Source organism: Martes martes, assembly GCF_963455335.1.
Source record: "Martes martes genome assembly, chromosome: 6".
In the NCBI taxonomy this organism is placed as follows: domain Eukaryota; kingdom Metazoa; phylum Chordata; class Mammalia; order Carnivora; family Mustelidae; genus Martes; species Martes martes.
The window spans coordinates 42,638,244-42,664,374 of NC_137893.1; the positions used below are offsets into that span (position 1 = coordinate 42,638,244).

The 26,131-nt window shown below is 36.0% G+C and overlaps 1 protein-coding gene across 1 annotated transcript in view; it reads right to left on the bottom strand.

The window, feature by feature from the left end:
• Positions 1 to 26,131, bottom strand: part of ORC3 (origin recognition complex subunit 3) — a 61,803-nt gene that overhangs the window by 28,198 nt on the left and 7,474 nt on the right. The window contains exons 3-11 of the mRNA XM_080805767.1: positions 23,892 to 23,989; positions 22,111 to 22,255; positions 19,213 to 19,317; positions 17,806 to 17,954; positions 16,354 to 16,487; positions 14,097 to 14,256; positions 11,902 to 12,015; positions 7,899 to 8,032; positions 7,361 to 7,424 (exon numbers count right to left, since the gene is read on the bottom strand). Coding sequence (XP_080661893.1) covers positions 7,361 to 7,424; positions 7,899 to 8,032; positions 11,902 to 12,015; positions 14,097 to 14,256; positions 16,354 to 16,487; positions 17,806 to 17,954; positions 19,213 to 19,317; positions 22,111 to 22,255; positions 23,892 to 23,989 — 1,103 coding nt within the window. The remainder of the gene's footprint in view (positions 1 to 7,360; positions 7,425 to 7,898; positions 8,033 to 11,901; positions 12,016 to 14,096; positions 14,257 to 16,353; positions 16,488 to 17,805; positions 17,955 to 19,212; positions 19,318 to 22,110; positions 22,256 to 23,891; positions 23,990 to 26,131) is intronic.

Here is a 26,131-nt window from a genome sequence, read left to right on the forward strand (position 1 = left end):
AATAAATAAATACATACATACTTTTAAAAAAAAGTCAACATTATCTTGCTGGATGTGGGCCACATTTACTAATTTTTCAACAAAAGACAAAAGTCTGAATTTGTAAGTAAAATGTCTCAATTTGTATAGTTCGCTTGGGTTTTTATTTTTTTTATTCTTGTTTTTATTTTTTTAAAGATTTTATTTATTTATTTGACAGAGATCACAAGTAGGCAGAGAGGCAGGCAGAGATAGAGAGAGAGGAGGAAGCAGGCTCCCCAATGAGCAGAGAGCCCGATGCGGGGCTTGATCCTAGGACTCTGGGATCATGACCTGAGCTGAAGGCAGAGGCTTTAACCCACTGAGCCACCCAGGTGCCCCTAGCTTGAGTTTTTAAAAAAACACTATGGTCTGGGGTGCACGGGTGGCTCAGTCGGCTAAGTGTCTACCTTCGGCTCTTGTCATCATCCCAAGGTCCTAGGATCAAGTTCCGCATTGGGCTCCTTGCTCAGTGGTGAGCCTGCTTCTCCCTCTGCCTGAGGCTCCCCCTGCTTGTGTGCGCTCCCTCTCCCTCTCTCTGGCAAATAAATAAATAAAATCTTTTTTTTTTTTTTTAAAGATTTTATTTATTTGACAGACACAGATCACAAGTAGGCAGAGAGGCAGGCAGAGAGAGAGAGAGGGAAGCAGGCTCCCCGCCGAGCAGGTAGCCTGATGCGGGGCTTGGTCCCGGGACTCCGGGATCATGACCTGAGCTGAAGGCAGAGGCCTTAACCCACTAAGCCACCCAGGCGCCCCAATAAATAAAATCTTTAAAAAAACACCACCACCACCACCACCACTATGGACCTACTAAAAAAAAACCACATTAATATTACACTGTGGTTGCCAGTCAATGTATTACTATACGTTTTATATGTATAATACATTACTCTACACCCTTTTAAATCAGCCATTTCCAATCACATCAATCCTGTCTGCTATTCAGTCAAAATCATTCACATATTATTGTTTACTAATACGACAAGGCCTCTGCTGTTACAAAGCTAGTTACTTCCTTTGGAGGGGAAACCAATGACTATGTAAACTTAAATATATACATGGTAAAGAAAATACCATCAGATAGAGTTACATTTGCCATGATGCTTAGTTTTTGCAATTCTCTTCTAATTTCCATAGTATTTATCACTTTTGTGTGCAGATTTTAGGTATAGGGTGAAGAGTAACCCCAAGAAGATTTAAAGTATGTAATAAAGGCTGTACATTTTTATAATGTTGCTCTTTCAATCAATTCACTCATAACTAAACACTGGCAAAACAGACACTGAATTTTAGGAAGAGGTATCAGCTGTCCAAAAACACAGTACTTTCTCAGTCATCCTCTTGCTAGAATTAAGCATTATTTTTCTCATTAGAGGAGTTTTGGCTGACAGTGTTTGGTCCTCAGTGTCTTCTCATATGACAGCTACCTAATGCAGTGCCAAACCACAGCTCTCTCCCAGCTCTAGCGTGGCGGGAGCGCTCATCCTCTCATCTGCCTGGCTCTCCCTGTTCAGTAGCACTTGATGAAGGGTTTGGATCTGAGCTGCCACTTCCCACCCCATTACTGGGCTAAGGTCTCGCTCATCTGATCACAAGGAGTAGTTCGTTTTGCAGTCATTTTCTTCCTTTCTTCTCTTTTCCTTTTATTATTTTTTCTAATAGATTTTCCCCTCCTCCTGCCCTTAGGTTTTTCTAAAGAAACCAGAACAAAGAGGTGGAAGCAAAGGTAAAAAGGCAGGTTTCCATCAAACTCATGACCTAATTCTGTGCCTTTTGATCATGAATCACCGTGAAAAGCATATTAAATGGTGAAAAGAAATTCTTGCTCTACCACTGACTTGTTCTGTGACCTCAGTTTACTTTCTCTCTCTTGGCTGCAGTTCTTCATTTGTAAAATGAGCATACTGAATCAGGTTATCTTTCTAATAGGAATATATTACAATTCTTAAGGGTCTGAGACTTACTTCCTACTCTCAACCAATTTAAAATCTAGCTCGGTACATAGGGAATAGAGATGTAAAACATTAACGAGTCAGAATAATAAAACTTCAACTGTCACCGGCAAGGGATTGAATCTAAATTTTCTACACAGCATGAAGTTGAACTCTTTAAGGGTTGAAACCAAGCCAAAAAGCTTTAGGGAAGATATGAATAAAAATATACAAACTGATTTTCTTATACAAAATACATGAAATTAGTCATTTATTAAATATACTGAGCATAATGTAACTTCTTGACAAGACAGGATCAACATGAATAGGAAATCATTATTGATAATATAGAGAGTGAGATTGGTGTAAACAGCCCATGATTAAAATGGACCTAATCCTAGCTATGGTGCTGGAACTTACTTTTTTTAAAAAAGTCTTTTGAAAATAGTGTGTGTGTATGTATGTATCTATGTAAATGACATTGGTATATATCCATATTCATATAAAATACACACCTGTGTCTATTTGGTGGGAAGAAAGGGGATATTTCCTGTTCTGGCTTGAACATGAGCAGCAGCGTGCAGTGCTGCATGACACCTGGCTGCCGGGCTCTAAAGGGCAAATCTGCCTCAGACCACATGGTTTTCTCTTGTAAATCAACTTTGCTGTTAACTTGCTACAGTATTTGAAAAGCCCATTGCTCATTTCTCAAACAATAATATAGAACCTCGGGCACCTTCTCATCAACTTGTACACTAATTCTTCTCAACAACTTACTCTTCAATGAAGTGTCACAGAAAATGTGTGGCTTTGATGTCAGGTCTGGGTATTAATGACAGATCTTCCATTTGCTAATTGTGACACTTGAGACAGGCAAGTTAATTTATCATTTTGTGACTCTCCTCAGTTACACAAAGGGATAAAAACATCTGTCATATGTGGTGGCTGTGACTCAAAATGAAACAATGCATAAAAACTATCTACTAATTGGGAAAAGCTGTTAATATTCTATTCCCCCAAAACATTTGTTCATGGAAAGAAAAAGAATTTCTCACTATTCAAAAAAATTTCCAGTATTTCAAGGCCCTATGTTTCTTACTACCAGATAATAATTATGCAAATGTGGTATGAGGCCACAATCTTCTTCAAAGCTCTCCTTAATTTTGGACTTGAAACAAAATTTCAGGCATAAGCGATAATAAAAGTCATATCTTTGTAATTATGAAGAATTTGAAAGTTCTGTTTAAGGTACTTTGACAGCTTAATTTCTCATGAACAATTGTTTCTTAAGTTAAAGGTTTAAGTTAAAAAAAAAACCCTTGATTACTAGAGCAACGCTATGAAGCAAAAACATGGTAAAATTACATCCAGGAACTGCTCCTGCTATTCCACCTAAAACCCATAATAACAATTTACCTATCTTCAATTAAACATATGCACTAAAATAACATTTTAATGAGGAATCTAAATAATTTAACTAGTCAGAAAAAAATTACTACTAATGTGTTTAATGAACAAGTAAATAAAATCACAGTGTTTTAGAGCCAAAAGAAACTTTTAAAGACTATCTGGTAAAACTTCTACCATAGGATTTGAAAGCTACTGAGTCATTAATGGGAGCTTGTGCAAGCCTATTTGGCTTAAATGCAGAAAAACTTGATAACTGTCAGAAGACACTTTTTGGCCACTGTACCCAGTTGCACTGTACAATCACTCACAAGACAGACTACTTAGAAATGAAAGAACACACCATCTTTAGTCTTTTGTCAGCTATACATGGCCTTCCAATGTTGTGCCTTTGTTGAACTTCCGAGTGAATCTTCTACAAAGGTTTTATGGTTTAGTCAGCTGAATTTTTAAATTTAAAAGTATACTCTCAAAAAACCCATGAAGTTTATGAAATACAAAGCTGGCATAAAGTTTAAAAGCTGTAACTATGGGGGCGCCTGGGTGGCTCAGTGCGTTAAGCGTCTGCCTTCGGCTCAGGTCATGATGCCCGGGTCCTGGGATCGAGCCCCGCCTCGGGCTCTCTGCTCAGCGGGGAGCCTGCTTCCCCCTCTCTCTCTGCCTGCTTCTCTGCCTACTTGTGATCTCTCTCTCTGTCAAATAAATAAATAAAGTCTTAAAAAAAAAAAGCTGTAACTATGAAACTGAGTGTCTATAATTCTAAAGGAGTTTAAGGTGTTTTTTTTTTTTAACATCTTGAGTCCAGTCAGAGGATAACTGAGATGAGTCATTTAAGTTAAGTGAGAATTTAGATTAGTTCTAGTTTAAGAAAACAAGGTAAGGGAAACAATAAACATTTCCTTCTAGGCAATCAGTCCAATTCAAGTGGTTATCAAAGAAGGTCTTCAGACCAGCAGCATCAGCATTACCTGGAACCTTGCTAGAAACACTAATTCTTGGGGCCCACCTTTGACCTACAAAAGCAGAAACTCTGGGAATGGAAATCAGTGTTTCAACAAGCCCTCACGTGATTCTGATACATGCTAAAGTTTGAGAGCCACTGGTTTAGTTCATCAGGGTGGAGAGCAAAGTAGAATCTCAGGGCAGAAAGAATCTAGATACAAATACACTCTGAGGTCTAGGTCTTCAGCATCTGAGCACAGAAAATTGGTACAAAGTGACAAATTTCACAGTAGGCATGTCGATATAACTACATAATCTATACAACTATGTAACACAAGAGGTAAAATATTACATATAATATGTATAACAATATGTAATATATAAAACTATGTATTCATCTTAATTTTTATCATAGTGAAAAGTGATAACAATATTTATGATTACCTTTATAAACATTTTATTGTTTATTTATTTTTAACTCACTCTCATTTGCTGAAGAGACTTTGATTATCACTAACCCTATGAGGAAATCACACTAGGAACTACTATCCCATTATTGAGGCTTAAATAGGAGGAGTGATTTTTTTAAGATACACCTGGCTAAGGAGTAGCTGGAATTGAAATCCAATATTCCTGAGGCCAAAATCAGGATCTTCCCCAATATCATGTCATATCATATTATCATGCAGAGTTTTTTCTGATTTCTTTTACTATGGAAAAATACATGTAAAACTTGATTATGTGGGCACCTGAGTGGCTCAGTTGGTTAAGCTTCTGCCTTCGGCTCATGTCATGATCCCAGGGCCCTAGGATCTAACCCCAAGTTGGGCTCCCTACTCAGTGGGGAGTCTGCTTCTCCCTCTTCCTTAGTCCCTCCCCGCAACACATGCTCTCTCCTTCTCTCTCTCTTAAATAAAATCTTTAAAAAAATCGATTCTGTGTTTTAAAATAAGCTATAAAGAGAGAGAAAGCATTATAAGAATAAAATATACAAAGATTACTTTCACTCTAAACTATAAAAATCAATAGATAGCTGATTAAATATTTTCATAGATCTCTTCTGTCCTTTGAATTTAGCAGGTAAGCTGCCCGTAACTTTCTTAGGATAAAGATACAAATCGTGTGCACCTTCATACTTCTCACTATGTAAATCTCAAGAAAATATATCTTTAACAAAGTATGCAATCTTAAAATGAATACAGCAAAGGTAATAATGAACAGTGCTGCTAAGTGCACTTGGAACAAGTACAGTATAAATAAGTGCTCAGAAAATACAAGAAAAGTTACTGAGAAGCAGAGATAAATGTCAAGATTTTTCTACAAAAGACCAACCTAGAGATTATCTCCCTTTATCATCTCAATGGTTAAAGGTACTCTTTAAAAATCTATTCCTGGCTTCTGAAAACATACTCTTACAGGAAATGCACTTAGTAAGTAGTGGACTCAGCAGAGAGCTAATCCATCTAATCTTAAAACTCAGTAAACATGCACGCATCCCTTTTCACTGGTTCTACCAAAACAGCCTGCACTAGGATTTGAAAACTTCTTATTCTGCTCTAAAAAGGCTATAGAGATTATTAAAGTGATTATTAAGCCCAGTCTAGAAGTGATTTTTTAATATGGGCCAGCGTGGATTCCGCATTAGAAATAATATTTCAAAAGCCAATGTCCAGTGTCATATTGTATGTCAATTGTACCTCAATTATAAAAAAGTCATTCTTAATTTAAAAAAAAAAGATTTTTATTTATTTATTTATTTGACAGAGGGAGACACAGCAAGAGAGGGAACACAAGCAGGGGGGGCGGCAGAGGGAGAGGGAGAAGGAGAAGCAGGCCTCCCACTGAGCAGGGAGCCCAACGTGGGGCTCAACCCCAGGACCCTGGGATCATGCATGAACCGAGCCGAATGCAGACGCCTAACGACTGAGCCACCCAGGCGCCCCAAGCCATTCTTGGTATTTTTTGAGAATTTACAAAAAAGGAGGTAAATTAGTATTCAGAGTTATACAGCACACATACTCTCTCGGAAGTAATATTCTTTCGTCCAAAATTTGAAGCTACACGTAGCACTAGGGCTACTTCAATCTCATCTCAATTTTATTATAATTTTCTACAACTTTTTTCCTCAAAAAAGGCATGAAGAGTATGAAAACAAATGTGACACTACTCATTTCTAGTTGTCCATCATTAAGGGACTTACTAAGTAAAATGAAGGTCCATTCATTCCATAGAGTACTATACCACTCTCAACACTGATATGGAATGATTTCCAAGATTAAGTGGAAAACAAAACAAGATGCAAAGCAGTGTATACAATATACTTATCTTCTGTTAAGATAGGGAACTCCCACAGTACGTAATGTTACTTGTGTATGTGAAGGATATTTCTGGAATGATGCATAAGAAACTAGTAACACTGACTATATCTAGCAAGGGGAAGTGGGTGGTTGAAGGATAAAGGTGTGAGGGACTGTTTTATCTTTGCCTTTTGAATTATGTACCATGCCCAAGTATCATTTATTCAAGAAAGGCAAAAAAACAAAACAAAACAAAACAAAACCTCCTTCTTTTGCTATTCCCTATGTTGAATTGCTAATTCTTAATTTTCTAAGTTCATCACTTCTTTCCTGGCAGTGTATAATCAATATATAATGGTACCTTTTCAAGTCAAATCAATAGCCACTTAGCAGTGGGTCCCTAAGGTACATCGCTTCTATATGCCTTTATTTATGAGAGCTTTTAAAAGAACACTAAAATGAGATTGCCTGCAGATTCCAAGACTGCTATGTGGAAACAAAGTTGAGATCTAAAAATATTTTCGAATTACACCTGTAGCTAATACCTTTTCCTCAATAAAAAAGGTCATCTTAGAACTAAAGTTTTCTGTCACCTTCAAGTCACATTCCTATGAAGACCCACTAACTCACTGTGAAAAGCATATTAGGATGGACAGATATGTTTTATAAATTCACTGAATAAACATTATGTATATTTTGTTTCTCATGAAAGAAGAAAGAAAGAAAAAAGAATAAAACTGAAATACATCCACAAAGTCCTACCTTCAAAGATCTCTCATCAGTCAATAGTGCAACTTGCTTTTCTGAAGCTTGCTTTTCCACGTACCTAAAATTTTCACCATCCCATATACAAAGAGAGAAAATTAAGCATTCTAAAGATCTGAATATCATATAGGAAAAAGGACTACTTAGGTGGTCACATTCTTCCATTTATTCTCAAAAATAAACTCAAGATAACAGTCATGGTTTAATGGTAATTTCTAACTCCTTAAATCATCTAGACTTCATAATCTAAGGATCGAATCATAAACAAAAGTCATAAACTCCAGAATCAGGAAATGTTATTTATAAAAGTAACTCTGGAGAACCTGCAAATCATGTCCCTTTGTAAAAATATTTTTCTTTATGCTAAAATTTCAAATCTAACAAAGAAATCTCACAAGTGGAAACAGGATTTTATTGTGCTCTAAATAAAAAGGTTATTTTTCTTTTCCCCGCTTCAAAAATAGCTAGATCTGAGATCCTTTATTTTACCCCAACCTCTATTATATATGTGTTAAATATGCACTTCTCTTTTTACCTCCTAAATGATGGAAGACGTCGGATGTTCTCACATTGATTATCTGATAAAAAATTTATTCTTCTCTTGGCTTCTGGGAGATTACAGCATAGAACACTGAGGGGCTGGGAGTAGAAATGTTCTAATAGAGAAAGCTGAAAGAAATGTGAAGATAAAAAAAATGTGAAGATTAACTATATTTGTTATATTTTGGCAGTAAATCTTTTGCCCTTTGTCTACTTGCTTTTAAGGTTTTGTTTTTCTTTTAGACAGTAAAAGTATGGCACTAATATATCTAATAATGTCATAATAACACTGCAAACACTGCATAAATCATTCTGTATCTTTAATATTTTAAGATTCTGATATTGTGGACAAGATCAGAAAACTGTAATCTCTGAAGTATAAACCAGAAGAAACTAATATAAATGGATAGATTAGCTCTCTACAAAAGCAACTTACTTACAATAACAGTAAATATTATGGGGATGGGACTGGGGTGTGGCCTCAGAGCCTAACAGATGCCCAAATACTCACAAGAAAACACTCATCTAAAAACAGTGAACAAATCTGGTCTGCTGAATAAATAAAAACATTACAATGGTAGAAGCTTTGCCTACTGATAAAAAAGAAAAATTAAAAATGAGGTATGGCTAAAGAAAATATATCTTTTTTAACTGAATTTTATTTCATGAGAAAAAAATGCTACAGTATCTGGTAATAAGTGTTATAGTAACTAGAATGCTGTGGTCTCTATAGTACAAGGGGGAATGATTTTCCAGATTCTACTGCAATTCCTAAGATATATCTCACAAGACTATCCAACCGTTAAAAATTCTAAGCACCCTTCTCATGAACAATTTGGTTTAGTTTTTATACCTTGATACCAGAGAAACAGTTCCCTAGATACGGCACACACACATTCTTGGACTGGAAAATAGAATTTCCCATTACAAATGAACAAATGAACAAATGAACAAATGAACATGCTGGCTTATATACCTGTATTAAGGTATTCGAGCTTGATCCTTCCTGGGTAAACTGATAATAAATTTCTGAGCCTACAGAGCTGAGGACCAGATACCCAAGGCTAGAGGAAATCCTCTAAAATAGTTCATTCTGGAGGAAGTATAAGGTTGTAAGGCAAAGAGCCAGCCTAACTAAGAAACAAACACCAAACAGAAAGTAATCATTCGTGCCAAGTGCTAAATTATTTATGCACATATTAGCAGAATCACATTTCTTATATTTTCCAATGATATTGTGATAATATTTATTCCAGTGTTAACATCACTTTTTAAACATGAGAAAAGTAAAAACCAAACTATGTTTTTACCAAAACCAAACATGGAGAAGGAATGGGAGGAAGTCACATGAGTTATAGTAGAGCTGTAAGTAAGAACCCAGTATCACTTCACTACTTTGTCCAAGTGTGTTCTCAACATCTAGGTCAACTAACAAGTTGGTTAACATATTCATCCAATGAAGGAAAACTTAAACATATAAAGAATGGTTATATGCCCTACTGTACCTCCTACAGAAATCAGGACTTAAACATATTTCCAACCGATGATTAAGAAAACTGCCCAAATGGGGTCTTAATGGCTCTACCACTTATTAGCTGTGACCACGGCCATGCTTCTTAATCGGTTTCTTCACATGCAAAACTGAGGGTATTAGTACCCATTAATGAAACAATGTAAATACTTAGTAATGTGCCCAGTATACAAAAGAGGTGCTCAGTAAATTATGAGGAACCTATAAAATCATCTAATCTGATCCCCTATTTTATAGATGAGAAAACTGAGACCCAGACAGATTACATAATTTGGTTATAATGTCCTCTTCTTCACTTGCTTTCTCAATGTGGAGACTACTTCCTAAAACTCTTCTCCTGATTTCAGTGTTACTCTGCTTTCTATTGGTTTTCCTTATTTAGTCTCCTTTTCTATTGCTCTCTCATTAGCTTGCTGTCAGGTTCTAATCTTGGTCCTTTCCTCACTCCTCTGGGTGATGCCTCATCCTCATTACCTGACTTCACCCACCACCTTTTAATGATAAATCCTAAATATATCTATTTTTTTTCCAGATCTTTCTTCTGAGTGCCAAATCTTTCTATCCAACATACCCGAAATTAACCATATACAAAAAGAAACACATCCTTTTCTAATTGGCTCTTCACTTTATATTAACATGTATACTAAATAAATGGTACCAACCTCCAATCCATTTGCCAAGCTAGAACCTGTGTGTCACCAATGCTCCTCTGCCACAACCTATCATCCACTTAATCACCAGGTTCTGTCAATTCTAGTTCAACCTCAAATCTGTTTCCTCCTCTCTCATTCCACTATCACTACCTTAGGTTAGCCCTTGTTTTATCTTGTCTAGAAAACTGTAATAGTCCTTAAACTAATCTCTCTCCCTGTACTGCTCAGCCTTTACCTAGAATGCATTTCCCATTTTAACCTGGTGAGCCCCTATTCTTTAGGCTATACTTCTGTTCTCCTATGGACTCTCTAAGCATGTTTCTTTCACAGCAATGACTACTGAGAACTGTAATTATGAGTTTCCTCTTCTGCCTCCTTCACTAAACAAACAAGCAATTTGAAGGCCGAGATTTCCTTGTCCTCTGTAAAAAAAGAAAAGAAAAGAAAAGCCTCTTTCTCCTTACCCACAAATATTAAGAATCACTGGAGTGCACAGGGAAGGAGGGGAAGGAGCATAGATCTTGGCTTACAGTAGGCTCGTAAATAAACACTTCTGAGTAAAGAAATGAATGAAATAAAATGTATGAGAGAGGCCAGTTAGAAATGTAGTATTTCTCAGTATCATTTAATTTCACACATTGGTAAGGTAAATGTTTCGTTGCTTTAAAATACTCTTTTTAAAAAGTCAAGTTGAGGGGCGCCAGGGTGGCTCAGTCAGTTGAGCATCTGACTCTTGATTTCAGCTCAGGTCATTATCTCAGGGTCCTGGGATCAAGCCCCAGGTTGTTGTGATTCCCACTCAGTGGGGAGTCTACTTGTCTCCCTCTCCCTCTACCCTTCCCCGTGCTCTCACAAGCACACACTCTCTCTCTTAGATAAACAGATCTTTAAAAAAAAAACTCAAGTTGAAAAAAAGATACATATTAGCCGTAAGAGAGCACTGCAGTTTTATACGGAGGAAAAATACGTATGAGAAATAATTTATAAATGCTAAGGCACTACACAAATGTGAGGTATTACTATATTGTACTTCTATACTGAATATTACTAACATACTGGTTTTAGGAATCTTGACAAAACTGGCATGTATTTATAATGACTATACTTTGCTAAAGTATTTTAGGTAGTTGCCAAGAGAACGAATTAACTTTTAAATAACTGGATAATGGGGTCCTTTTTTAGATTAGAACAGATGTTATGAAGAAGCTGAGTTCACGAATTTTCTTCTGGCAATTCAAGAAACCTCAGTCAAAATGTATTCCCAATACATAAGAATATAAATGAATAAACACAGATATATGTGCAAGGGACAGCAAACGATGGCCCCCATCTATTTTGTATGGCCCAAGAGCTACAAATGTTTTTCATACCTTTAACTGGTTATTTAAAAAGAAGAAAAAGAATATGCAACAGAGTTGTAGCATACAGCAAAAACATGTAATATCTGAATTTTTACAGAAAGTTTGCTGATCCCTTATATATAGCATTTCTTAGGTAGAAAGTATGTAAGCTTTCATCAGAATCTAAAAAAAAAAGTCCCTTTCTCCTTACCCCCAAATATTAAGAAACACCGGAGTGCAGGAGGGGAAGGAAGGTGTCTTTCCATTTTTGACATCCTAATTAGTGCAATTCTCTACATTTTGCTGCAAGGTAACAAAGGAATGATAGAACTTAGAATAATATAACTGGAATTTACTTATTTTAGAATTTGCCATTTAAAATGCCTTATCCTATTAAATAGTTCAAATATGCAAATTAATGCAAATTAGTTAGAATCAGCTTACGAACTTTCATACCCATTAGTGTCTTCTTACCTGGAGTCCTTTTATAAAGTTTTGAATTGAGAAATCATGATACAAAAAGATGTTGGTCAGAATCTGTAACACTTTTTCACTTAGTTTAAAGGGAAACTGAGTTGTAAGAAGTAGCTGAAAGAGACAAAAGGGGAGTAAGATACACTCCTTATTAGTCTTTACTCTTCATCAGTATCTAGTATACATAATGAGGCAAGGAATGATACTATGACATATAACTATGAAAGCTATAATAGTAGCTAAGCTTCTTTTTTTAGATCAAATTATCAACCAAAACTTTAAATTAATTTACACAACAGTCACAACCAAAAAAAGAAGCTATTCATACTATATCTCCAGAATCAAAGATATCCATCCATCATCTTCCACCCAATTGCTAATTTTAAAAAATACAATCTACTAACTATACAATCCCTTTTCTCCTACCAAAAGCCACTGAAGAAGCTATAGGTTTTGGCAATTCTTTTTTTTTTTTTTTAAAGATTTTATTTATTTATTTGACAGACAGAGATCACAAGTAGGCAGAGAGGCAGGCAGAGAGAGAGGAGGAAGCAGGCTCCCCGCTGAGCAAAGAGCCTGATGCGGGGCTCGATCCCAGGACCCTGGGATCATGACCTGAGCCGAAGGCAGAGGCTTAACCCACCGAGACACCCAGGTGCCCCAGTTTTGGCAATCTTATTATAAGACTTCTTTTTCATCTCTACTGATACACATTACCAAAGAGTAACACACTATGTACCGTTGAATGAAAAACCCCAAAATAACAGATGTCTATTAAAAAAATGTAAAATAGCTGAATTTGTATTATTCAGCTAATTTTCAATGGTTTATAGCAAAGAATTTACCTCTGAAAATGAAAAGTCATACTAGGCTTTTAAAACAGAAACAGTTATAGAAGGCCAAATGCATTTGGCCACAACTAATTTCATTTTTAAAAAAATTTATTTATTTGAGAGAGAGAAAGACAGAGAAAGCAAGTTACAGCATGGGGAGGAGGGGCAGAGAGAGAGAGAGAATCCTAAGTAGACGCCACGCGGAGCGCAGAGCCTGACGCGGGGCTAGATCCCATGACCCTGAAATCACCACCTGAACGGAAACCAAGAGTTGGATGCTTAACCAACTGCACCACCCAGTCACCCCAACCAAGCAATTTTAAATACTGTAGCTGGAAAAATTTTCCCCAAAGTATCAGTACATCAATGGATACCGCCTTCATGGGAAAAAGATGAAGAAGCAGTTAGTAAATAAATGGAAGCTTGTTAGGTGCCTGGGTGGTTCAGTTGGTTAAAGGTCTGCTTTGGCTCAGGTCATGATCTCTGGGCTCTCAGACAGAGTCCCGCATCAGGCTCCCTGCTTAGCAGGGAGTCTGCTTCTCCCCCTGCCTCTGCCCCTTGGCCCCTGCTTGTGAGCTTTCTTGCTCTCTTTCTCTCTCTCAAATAAATTAAAAAAAAAAAAAAAAACTTAAAAAAAAATGGAGGGTTGTCATTACCTTCACAAGCAGCACAAGGCATACCTTAAAAGAGCTGAGCCTAGCAAACAACTTGTGGAAGGTCATTACTAATTCAGGGGGAAACTCAGAATTAATACTAACTTAGGTAGAAAAATAGAGCTAAGGTCTAAGAAGTGAGTATTTATTTTCTGTCAAGAGTAGCAATGACAGGAAAGAGTCCATTAAAAATTACAAATTATTTTACACAAAATAGAAGAGTCAAAACATTGTTACTGTTATTGGGAAGTCATTAAATTCTATTAAAAATTATTAAAAACGTAGAATTTTCCATTGAGTAATGACTGGCTCACAGGTAGGTAGATATAGTAAGATATAATCATTCTTTTTATAAAGCTTGTATTTTGGGGTGTCAGCTCAGTCACAATCTCAGAGTCCTGGGTTCGAGCCCCACATCAGGCTCTCTGCTCAGTGGAGAGTTTGCTTCTCCCACTCCCACTCCCTCTGTGCTCGCTCTCTCTAGCTTTCTCTCAAATAAGTAAATAAACTAAAAAAGAAAACAACTGTATATTTTATCTGAAGAGGCAATACTGTACCCTATTAAAATCATTACATACAAAAAAAGTGAAGAAATATGTTCAATATCATATTCTGAGAGATGAAGAAATTTATCACTAACATTTATATTTACAATCTATTCTTGGCAGTCTTTTCATCCTATTTCACTGATACAGTTTTTCCTTTTTACCTTATCAAGTACCGTAGTCAGGTGCTCCTTGCAGGACAAAGACTGGAATAGTTCTATGCACAAAAGAGATGAAACTGCATGAGGAAGTAACCGATGGATGATAATAGGAGATGTGGCAATTCCAAAAATGAGTATTAGTGGAAATTCATGTAGATGTTGACTAGTTTTCAAAGGAAAATACAGAAGTGGGATTTCATTAGGAAGTATATTTCAATACATCAAATTTCAAATTAAGACCTTTATTTGAATGCATACAGTGTAAGACACTGCTGAGGAGTTATCACTCCAAATAATCAAATTTTCTAGGTCACACAGTTCCCTCTATTAAAGTAATATAGTTCTTTCCCACACATTCTAACTCTGAACCTGATCTATTAACAGATCCTCTCATTTTCTACATAAGTATACAGAGGTCCAGATGGATCACATGCCTCCCTCTAAGGTTATACAATCTCAAATGTTAGAAGATTTAGGTATCATTCAAATTAACCTCTCAAAGTTTGAGCCCTACCTACAGTCCTCCTAACAGACATCCAGCCTATGCTTTGAGAGTTCAGTGACATGTAAGACACAAACTTCCAAGGTAACTTATTCTATTTATCTACATTTCTATCAGACACCAAGTCACCCAACCATAAATAACAGCTAAGAGTTAGGAAACTTTCCTTACACATATGTAGGACGTATTTTTAAAGGATACCATTTAAAAATGTTACATCCTTTCCTTGAATTCTTAACTCAAACTTATTGGACATGATTTATTTTGAGCATTACCAGTATGAACACAAATGACTTCCACAGAGTAAAACAGAACCATCTTTGAGAGCTATTGTGGGTCTGAGCCCTTTGTATCATGGCCGATGACTTTGCCTGTTCTTTCCTATTGGCTACTGTTTTTCAGTATTGTAGCAATACGCAGTTCTACCTTCACAAAAGTACAGTGCCTGGATTCTGTTACTGTTGTACATTCTTCCTCACCTCCTCACATTCTTGACACAATTCTGTGGCAAAAGTAGCCACAAATTTAAGCTCCAAAAAAGAACAGCTCTTCTGTCACTTTCTTATTCTGTATTTTTTAAAAAGACTTTATTTATTTGACAGAGAGAGATCACAAGTAGGCAGAGAGGCAGGAAGAGAGAGAGGAGGAAGCAGGCTCCCCGCCTAGCAGAGAGCCCAATGCGGGGCTCGATCCCAGGACCTTGGGATCATGACCCGAGCCGAAGGCAGAGGCCCAACCCACTGAGCCACCCAGGTGCCCCTCTTATTCTGCATTTTTAAAGCATGTAAAGCAGTTTAGTTTTAGCATTAAGAGAAGTCTTAGGATTTAGAAATCTTAGTTTCAATAGGGAAAAAAAGACACCATTAAAATAGGAATTACAAGTATATTAGTAAATTGTAACACAATACAGCTTTAGGCAAATGTAGCTATAGCTATCAAGCAAGTTTATACATAGAAAAAGTCAGAATAAATTACATCCTTAAAAATGTACCATGGGAGGGGCACCTGGGTGGCTCAGTTGGTTAAAGCCTCTGCCTTCGGCTCAGGTCATGATCCCAGGGTGCTGGGATCGAGCCCCTGTCCAGCTCTCTGCTCAGCAGGGAACCTGCTTCCCCTCCTCTCTCCCTGCCTGCCTCTCTGCCTCCTTGTGATCTCTGTCTGTCAAATAAATAAATAAAATATTTTTTACAAAATGTACCATGGGAAATACAAGTCACTGGATTTTAAACAGGGTTAGTTACTTTAATTCTGAATCTCACAGGACTGCCTTGAAAGTCCAATGAGACCATGAAAGTAGTTTCTCACTATAAGTATTATATAAGATAATGTTATTTAGAAAACATACTTGCTCAGAAGAGCTATATGTAATTCAGAGCTTCTAAGGGTGCATAGGTATCAGAAAGTAAGACCTGACAAACATATCTCAATCTGGAGTAGTTTATCCACTTAATGCTAAAGTAAGAGACAGATGACCTTGGTGAGAAAAACTACATTTTATACTGCCTTACATGCCAATTAAAAATTGGTTAACTTTAGTCTTTGATCTCATTCTGGGGTAAAAATGCAAATGAAAATCTGATAGGAGGTCTTTGAACATTGAATTACAAGGAATTTGTAATCAGTCTGCTTTCTATCCAACTGGTATTAAGATTAAAATGCCATTCATTTTCTCTGGAAAAGGGTGCTCTTCAAGTTAAAAGTTATATGTGTCCTTAATAAAAAGAATTTTATGTAAAATCCAGGTGTTATATGATCTACCTGCTAATAATTATGAAGTCTTGGAGTACTTTTGTGGTGAAGCTTTCCATATCCTTTAAGATAAGCACAACAGGAGGAGACTGCCATTGGCTAGAAGAAGTCCTCTTTTTCCTCGGCATTTTTGGATCTGTCTTCTTTTAAGCCATTGTGAAAAGAATGAGTTAACAGTAAGCCTTACCACCCAAACGATGCTACAATGCCACACATTGATCTATCTTCCTTTATGTTTTACAGTAAAGCTGTTCCTTTTATTTCTCCCACATAATAAAGAGAAACTCATTTCAACAGTTACTAGCAGAATCTTTCTGTGTCTGACATGGGAATAATAACCAAGAAGAAAAAGTTTCAGTAAAATCTATAACTCATATGAAATATTTATTTCTGCTATCTGAGAAAACGACAGAAAAAAGCATTGGGAGAAGACTTTCCATAGATTATTTTTTCTGTTAATAGAATGTTTTATTTTGCTTTGCTTTAAGGTGAGAACAAGTATTTTTAAATAAAAAGCACAATAAACTACTCGCTGCTCTGCTACTGTTAAACTTCAAGTTGAAAAGCATCTTAATATCATCTGGTCCAATCCCGATCTTTTAAAGACATCTGACATAAACTGAATGTACATTTGATATCTACAAAATTTAAAATTGTGGATCAAATTAAGATATTATGATAAGCATTAGACCCAATTTCATCTGTATAGAAAGCAAAATGAAAACTTCACTTATGACTGACTTCAGCAAACACCTTTATCAGAAGTCGCCACAGTATTTTTTCCCATACTCTGGCTATAAAGCATCGTGAACTGAAGCTGTGGTTTTATGGTGCAGTTCTCTGTGAATCACGTAGGTGATCCATTTTCACCAGGGACTGTCATGGTAGAACGAACTTCTTTTTAGCTATCTGTTTGTTGAATATACTTTACTTATAGACCATTTATTCCTAAGAATTTTAAATGTGGAACAAATTAGGTTTTTTAAAAAATGACTTTCTCATTGGACTAAGTTGACAGTAGGCACTGGCAGTACGGTTCTACTGCACAAAAACAAATACTGAGGGACCTAAGAGATAATACATTAGAGTTATAGCCATTGTCACAGAGACAGAATCTAGAGCAGAAACAATTCCTGACATTGTTTTTGTCACTAGATGACATTCACCCGCAAATAAAATGGCTTTGTAAGATCTGAAACACTTACCAGGAATTAGACTGCACACTGATAATAGAATACTTTTAATTTCTAACAGCCTTATGAAAAATATTGTTTTTTCAATTTTTTACTATTAATATTTACTATTAATATTAATTTTACTATTAATTTCCAGCTACTATTAATAGCTAGAAAGCATAAGCATATTCTTATTAGAACAAAACAGTGCTATGTTTAATATAATTCTAAGCCTTTTCAATCATATGCCAATTTCCAGAGAGAAAATTGTCAGTTTTACACTTACCTGTGTGACATTCATATACCAGCTAGAAAGAGAATCCATTGAACAATGTGTCTTTTTCTGGGCAACCTGAATACTTCCCTCTTTGGAGTCCTCATCAACACAGCAGCCCATCAACTGTGAAGCCAGCTTTTGCAAAAAATGTTTTATATCTGCAGAATAGGTAAAAAAAATGTAAGAAAGCTTATCTCTCTTTAAAACAAATATGAAATAGCTGAAAGTTCTTGATCAGTATATACATTTGGGTATGATGTATTTTTCTATACTTAACATTAACATAACACTTAACATATTAACAGTTAATGTTCATTAGGATCTTCTCTTTAATATTTAAATTTCACTAATTCAGACTAACACTAAGCTGAAGTTTATGTTTATTGTCCACAATAAAAGTGTTACCTAAGCAAATGTGTAAACATGAAAATTATGAGAAACAATCTATATTTAAATCACACTAGACAGTGAAATGTTTTTTGTTTTAATTTAAAAAATTTTTTTATTTTTATTTATTTATTTTTAAAGATTTTATTTATTTATTTGACAGAGATCACAAGTAGGCAGAGAGAGAGGGGAAGCAGGCTCTCTGTTGAGCAGAGAGCCTGATGTGGGGTTTGATCCCAGGACTCTGGGATCATGACCTGAGCCGAAGGCAGAAGCTTAACCCACTGAGCCACCCAGGCACCCCAACAGTGAAAGGTTTTTAAGGCCCCTAAAAAAAAAAATCAGAAGTGTTATTTACATTAAGTTATTTTACTGATTATAAACCTTCCTTAGAGTCATTTTAAAAGATGTCCTAAGGGCTTTTATTGAATCAGTTGTAGTCAGTTTATAAATATGAAAGTAATACAAGCACATAAAACCTTTATGTCAGTTGAAATCTAAGCCCATTTTACTCTTTAGTGTCCACATCCTTTATGACTCAATGGCTTCATATACCTAAGACTGGCTCTGGTGATGGACTATTTTTTACCATGCTGGCCTTTCAGAGTAGAACAGCAGGATGATTTGAGGCTGTGAATATGAACGCCCACAGTCTATTCTCTGTTAGACTAAATAAGAGCTGCCAAATCCCCAATCCTTAATTCTCAGCTCCCTGTCCCAAACTTTCCAACTTATTCAACTTTTACTGGGTTAAGGAACACATCTCATAAAATGCCTAGACTATTGCTGACTGTGAAGCTAATCTGGCAGGATGGAGCTAGGATAAATGAAGTAAGAGGTAGCAAAGAGTCCTGCAACAGTCATGATTACTGCCATAGGCAATAAACCTCACCCTGCCAAAAATGTAGGGCCATGCTCTTCCCACAAATAAAAAGGGATAAAGAAAGCTAGAGAGAGAGAGAGAGAGAGAGAGCTACAGAAGAGAGTTTTAACAGTTTTAACAGCTCACCAAGATTATTTATTCTGTACCTGGACAATCTTTAGCTTGCAATGAGACTACATAAGGAGTGACATTATTCTGAAGGGCTTCTGTTAGACTTCTGAATGTTAAATCATGATCTGTTACATTCACACCTATGGGATAATAGATCATTATTACACCATCATTTGTATTATTAACAATTTAACAACCAACAAGGCTAACACATCCAGTGAATTACTAAAAGTACTTTTAAATACAATTAGTAAAAGAAACTAAAAAAATATATACTGCATAAATGAAGAGACCTCCACTGACAATAGATACCTGGAGGCATACATAATACTTATTTGTCAGAAAGGGTATATTGCACAACTTCTCTTTAAAAAAAAGTTACTGAGGATATGTAGTTAACCCCTGAAAACATCTCAGGATGTTACTCTGTCAAATTCATAAAGAACTCTTAAAATAATGATTCAAAACAGAAGTGATATGTATTCCAGGCTTACTGTGACCCTAACTTAACAAGCGAGGAAAATCTAATCAGTAACACTATTAATGATTGTTGTAGTAAATACCATACGTTAAGTATACAGTAAGCTAATTTCTAAGGGAAGAGCCTAAAAACGAATAAAACTTTAGGTACTTTAGTACCTACTTAGTATTTACTAAGCCGCTCATGTTCTCATTTCCACAAATCAGAGTTTAATGTTGCGCATGTAGTTATCTGAGTTAAGTGTAATTTCCCCACTACACTGGAAAAAAATTCTGACTGATACTTTCTTTGGCATCACAGTCTGTGATTTCTAGAAAATGCTTTGGCACTTAGGTGCCAACAGCAAACATCTTGAAACTGGTTGATAATTGGTACTATAAAACTTAAACTGGCTGGAAGAAAAACAAAAACAAAAGGTTCAGAATCCAGGCCACCAAGAAACAAAAAAATTTTTTCTAGGAGAGCCAATAAATGAAAATGCTGGCAGGTTATTTTTAAATGGACATATACCGGGGCGCCGGGGTGGCTCAGTGGGTTAAAGCCTCTGCCTTCAGCTCAGGTCATGATCCTAGCATCCTGGGATTGAGCCCCGCATAGATCTCTCTGCTCAGCAGGGAGCCTGCTTCCCTTCCTCTCTCTCTGCCTGCCTCTCTGCCTACTTGTGATCTCCGTCTGTCAAATAAATAAATAAATAAATCTTTAAAAATAAATAAATGGACATATACCTTTTTGGAAATAGAAAATGTACAACTGTGCTTAAGCATTCTTTGACTGTAGATTTTTTTTTACAGTATCAAAATGATATTCCTAGCAAGTATTATGGTCTATGATTACGATACTGCAACTCTGAAGGAATTTGGGAGGTTAGCAAAACCAGGTTTAGCTCGTCTTCCACTGACTGACTTTACAAGCTATTTAACATTCTGTTGCTTAAGACAATGGACTGGAAACAAAAAATCAACAATGTCGTTAACTGGGAAAATGTTCTCAGACAACTGACTTTGAAATACAACATTTCCACTAGCTTCTCTTCCCCTTTTGGCAGTAGGCAGAGAAGGGACTTAAACAGTGCTCTCAACAACCTATCAAGCCATTGCTCTTGACGATGTTTCCCCCACTCCACCTCCAATTATTATAACCCGGCATGGAGAAACAAAGCACCAAACAGTACAATCTGGTCATCACTGCACATCAGCTTCTCATCCATAAATGGAAAGGGTTTTGAAATTAAGTGAGGCTGCACTGAAAAGCTGTTCAAATTATAAAAATTATATAAAATTATTATAAAAATCATTCCCTGTGTGTTGTTACTCATACTCGTCCTGGGATCAGCAGTACAGGCATCACCATGACGGCGATTATAAATGTAGAGTTTCAGGCCCCACCTCAGACCTACTGACCAAAACCTGCATTTACTAAAATCCCTTGGAGGCTTTTGTAGGTACACTGAATTTTGACTAAGTAGTGCACTGCAAATCAGGAATGAGATCTAGGTAATGAACAGTATTTTACTTTTTTAAAGATTTTATTTACTTATTTGACAGACAGAGATCACAAGTAGGCAGAAAGGCAGGCAGAGAAAAAGAGAGGAAGCAGGCTCCCTGCTGAGCAGAGAGCCTAATGCGGAGCTTGATCTCAGGACTCTGAGATCATGACCTGAGCTGAAGGCAGAGGCTTAACCCACTGAGTCACCTAGGCACCCCGGTAATGAACAGTATTAAAGGCAGTATTAAACAATAAAATAAGTCCTTATCTCAGTGCCCAATAGTTCAACACACCTTGCATAAATAACAAATTGTAAGTGCAATGAAGAGTACATTTGAAATCCAAATAAATCCAACTTTCTTTCTAAAAGAAATAAGGAAATTTGCTAGTATTCCAAAGAAATTTTTTTCCATTATCCCTCAACCAGATGTTTGGTTAAAATGGGACATTAATGATGGATATTTAAGTGCCTAAGAAATTTACAAACTGCAGTTTGAAAGCAGTTTATACATAATTCATCTAAACCCTGTTCTAAACAATGTTAATAGAGTACTATAAAACAATCTAATATTAATAAACTAAGCACAGGGAAATAAAATTAAGGTCATAGATAATTCCACTGAAGAGACAACTAAAAAAAAATCTATTTACCCACCAGTGTTTATTACGGAATTCAAATTTCATATATTCTCATAAAATAACTAAAAAGAGTAACACAAATATACTTCCTCTTCATTTTTCTGACAAAAAAGTTGAGGAGGGTACTAGCTAAACCTGGATCAATTTCTCTTCATTTACTGATGTATGATCAACATAAATAACTTTTATTGTTTTGAAATTATATAAAGCTAACTATAATTAGTTTAATTCTATAAGAGACAAAACAGGTTTATCAAACCAGGTTATTCTCCATTATTCTCAACATCAAAACCACTAATTATAAAAACAAACACACAGCCATACATACCTAGAATAAGAGCAGCAGTTGGAATTTCTCTGAGTTTTATCTGACAGCCCCAGTCTCTTGAATTCTTCTGAAATCCAGAACAAGACTTTTGCAGAAATTCAATTAGACTATTGAACAGGTTTTTATTTAATTCCTCTTGCAGTTGCTATGAAGAAAACACAAAACTTCATGCATCTTTCTAACTTTGGGAAAGAAAACTGTCATGAATTCCAAGGATTACATGTAAAATGATTATTAGATGGAAGAAATTAAAAAAAAAAGTTTTTTCCTTAAATCTCCAGTCATTAGTACTTTGGACTTCCTCACTAAAAAAAAAAAAATCTCATTTAGTCATTCAACAAACATCTACTCACCACCTTACAAATGAAAGGTAGTCTTTATCCTAAAAGTGGGGAAAAAAACTGAGCAAGAACATTTACAATTAAAATACACTGGGTAGAGTGCTATGATAAAGAACAGCACCACTCAACTTAAGCTGAGGAGGTTACATATTTGAGTCAAAACATTAGAGAAGGGGATGGAGGAGATGATCATATGGAGAGGAAAGTTAGAAGGAATGGGGTATAGAAGAAGCAAGGAAGGAAGCACCAAGTACCTGGGGAACCACAGTCAGAGCTAAGCATCAAGAATGTGAGAAGTGGTAGGGAATGAGCCTGGACAAATAAGCAAGGGGCTAGGCCTATAAAGTTATACTTGATGTTAAAAAGTTAGGATTTTATCCTGTGGGGAGAACCACTGAAGGAATGTGAAGTAAAGACATGATTCCATCAGGGTTAAGATGGGTGAATCAGGCAGCACTGTGAAGGGGATGGGGCAGTGAGGTGGGAAAAGTCCTGCAGCCTGCCACAGGAAGGACTTTTCATCCCAAGTCAGTGGCCATGAGTTGGCCAATGGTGCCATAGGGACTTAGTGACAGACCTGTGGGGTTTGACATCAATGGCAGAGACATCAGTTAGGAGGATCATCATGATCCAGGTTAAGAAATGAAGGCCTAAACTGGAAAGCACAAACTCAAACACTTTCAAGGGTCACCTGGAATACATAAATGAGCAAAGTCCTAGGTGGAAAGCAATAAAGAGTAGGGGGAAGCCGTAATAAACAAAGTGCATAACCCTCCCACAGGCATTAAAAAAACAAAAAAAAATACAACACTGTATTGGTCAAACAAAACAAGTTCACTCAAGATGTTGGCCCTAGAGCTACGAATCTGCCATAGCAGAGAAATTATTTCAGAGCTCGAATATAAAGAACATAGAAACTGGACATGAGGATAAGGGAATGAAGTAGTTTAAAAATAGCTTGACTTCTTACTTATATAACTGAATGGATAACTTATTTTTTCCTTAAGATTTTATTTGTTTATTTATCAGAGAAAGAGAGAAAGCACAAGCAGAGGAACTAGCAGGCAGAGGGAGAAGCAGGCTCCCTGCTGAGCAAGGAGCCCAATGTGGGACTCCATCCCAGGACCCTGGATCACCTGAGTCAAAGGCAGACAATTAACTGACTAAGCCACTCAGGCATCCCTGAATGGATATTTTAAAGAGTGCCACCACTTAAAAGCTGTGAGGACTGGCAGCTATTATAAATATATGTTCCAGTACCTGAAGCTATGCTTAATATTTGGAACATGAGTGATTTTTTAGAACATACATATTATACTAAACTAGTATTACCAATGTTTCATCAGTAGTCTTAAAAATTGATGGAAAGGAAGATGGAAAGGAACAAATCTGAGATTTACATTATTTGAGAAATATGAAGTCATTAAGAAAAGTATTCACCTCAGTTTCAGATTTCATCTGTTGCCATATCAACTGATAAGTTTCAAATCGAAGCTTACCGTCCTCAGACTCATTTTTCCCTTTATTAAAATAGTCCCCTAAAAACACAGAAAGAAATAGGTCAGTTTCTTTTTTATATAATAAAAGTTAGAAAATCTCTGCACAAAGTCACACAGTAAGGGATGGGACTAAAATATGTAACAAAAATATATATATTTGGAGACAGGTAACATTCAGTATCCTTTATATTTAATTTTATTTATGTCTTGTATTTTTATTATAGTAATTGTATCTATAAGATTAAAATATCTTTAATTTTTAGGTTATATTTCTATCATGTACTTCTCTATCATGTACTTAAATTGCTAACAGTATTTAATGGATTTGGTTTGAGACAGAAACATTTAATATTAACATATTTTCATTATTTGCTTATTTGAAAGCCTTGTATACTTTGCTTCATATATTAGCTCTGAACTCTCCTTTATGAAATGATTCTTGTTCTTTTATTCAGTTGACACAGATCAGCCCAGATTTTTATTTAGTCTGTCTATATTATTTTATATGCTTTTTAATGTTTTCCTCCAAATGGTTAGCCATTCATCAAAACACAATTTATCAAAATACCAGTGGTTTTCAAATTTCTTAAACCATGATCCACATTAAGGAATACATTTTATATCATAATTCAATACACAGATGTTTAACAGAAACAAAAACAAAAGTCCCACAAAATAATACTTATCATGTGACAGCAAATGTTTTCTTTTCTATTCTTTTTGTTAAAACTATTATGACTAGGTTGATTTCATGACGCACACTTGGGCTTTAACCTTCAGTATGAAAACATTCACTTATTAAAGAATCCATCATGTCTCCCACTGATTTGAGGTGCCCTTTTATCTCAGTACTTAAAAATGCACTTGCAACTATTTTCTAACTTCTTTTTTTCTACTGAATCCAAGTCTAGTCCCACAGCTGTCCTGAACTATCTGAAATCATTAAATGATTGGCGCTTGCAGTACATTCACATACAGAATAATTCTAGGTCTCCCTCTTACCACCACACATAATCATTCTTCTTCAAAGTATTTTAAGCCATTCTTTCAAATAAATTTTGCCATTGCTAAAAAATAATTAAAATAGTATTTTGACTGGATAAAATAAAATGTGTAGGTTGATTTGGGAAGAAATGATATTTGTAATCTGTTAGAAAATCTACATCCAAAGCACTACAGGTTTCTTCTTTTAATCAAATATTTTACATTCCTTGTAGTTTTCTACATTCTCTCATATTTCTTATTGTTTACTGCTAGGTGTTTCATTGTAACAACTACAACTTTTAAAGAATTCAGTGAAAATACATATTTTGTTCCTGATTTCACTGAGAAGCCACTACCATTCTACCATCAAGTTTTAACGTTGGCTGGTAATTTGGAATACAGATTCCCTTTTATGTTAAGGAACTTTGCTTCTGTTCATCGTTGACTCAGAATTTTAGGCAAATAGTTTTTAAATTTATCAAAAGCCTCAGAATATACCAAAGTCATTGTATGGTAAAAAGATAAGAGAGGTGCCTGGGTGGCTCAGTGGGTTAAAGCCTCTGCCTTCAGCTCAGGTCGTGATCTCAGGGTCCTGGGATCGAGCCCTGCATCGGACTCTCTGCTAGGTGGGGAGCCTGCTTCCCTCTGCCTACTTGTGATCTCTGTCTGTCAAATAAATAAATAAACTTTAAAAAAAAAAAAAAAGATAGACAAGCTTGTAGTATAAAAATGCAAACAAAAAAGAGAAATATACCATTATTAAGAGACAAAGCAGAATAATAAGGCAGCCTTATATAGGACAAAAAAAGTCATTTTACTTTGATAATGAGTAAAATCATATAAAATGTTAAAATAGCAAATCAAGACATTCATTTTTTACTTGCTATAATGTGGCACCAAAATACTAACCAAAAAACTGTCAGAAACTGGGAAGTAACAGCAGCAGGACAATTCAACTTGTTACCATGACTTCTCTCAGCCATTTATAGATCAGGAAGGTAAAAAACCAATCAGCATTGAGAAGATCTACAGAATATAAGCTCTCAGTTGACAGGTTCCTTCCTGCTCCTACGCACAGTGCTTGACTTCAATGCAAAAATCTCCTACAGGGCCAGGGCCACCATCCGTCTCAGTCTCTCCAGACCTCTCTCTCTCTCCACGTCCTGCCCAGTCGTTTTCATGGATGTACAGTCATCC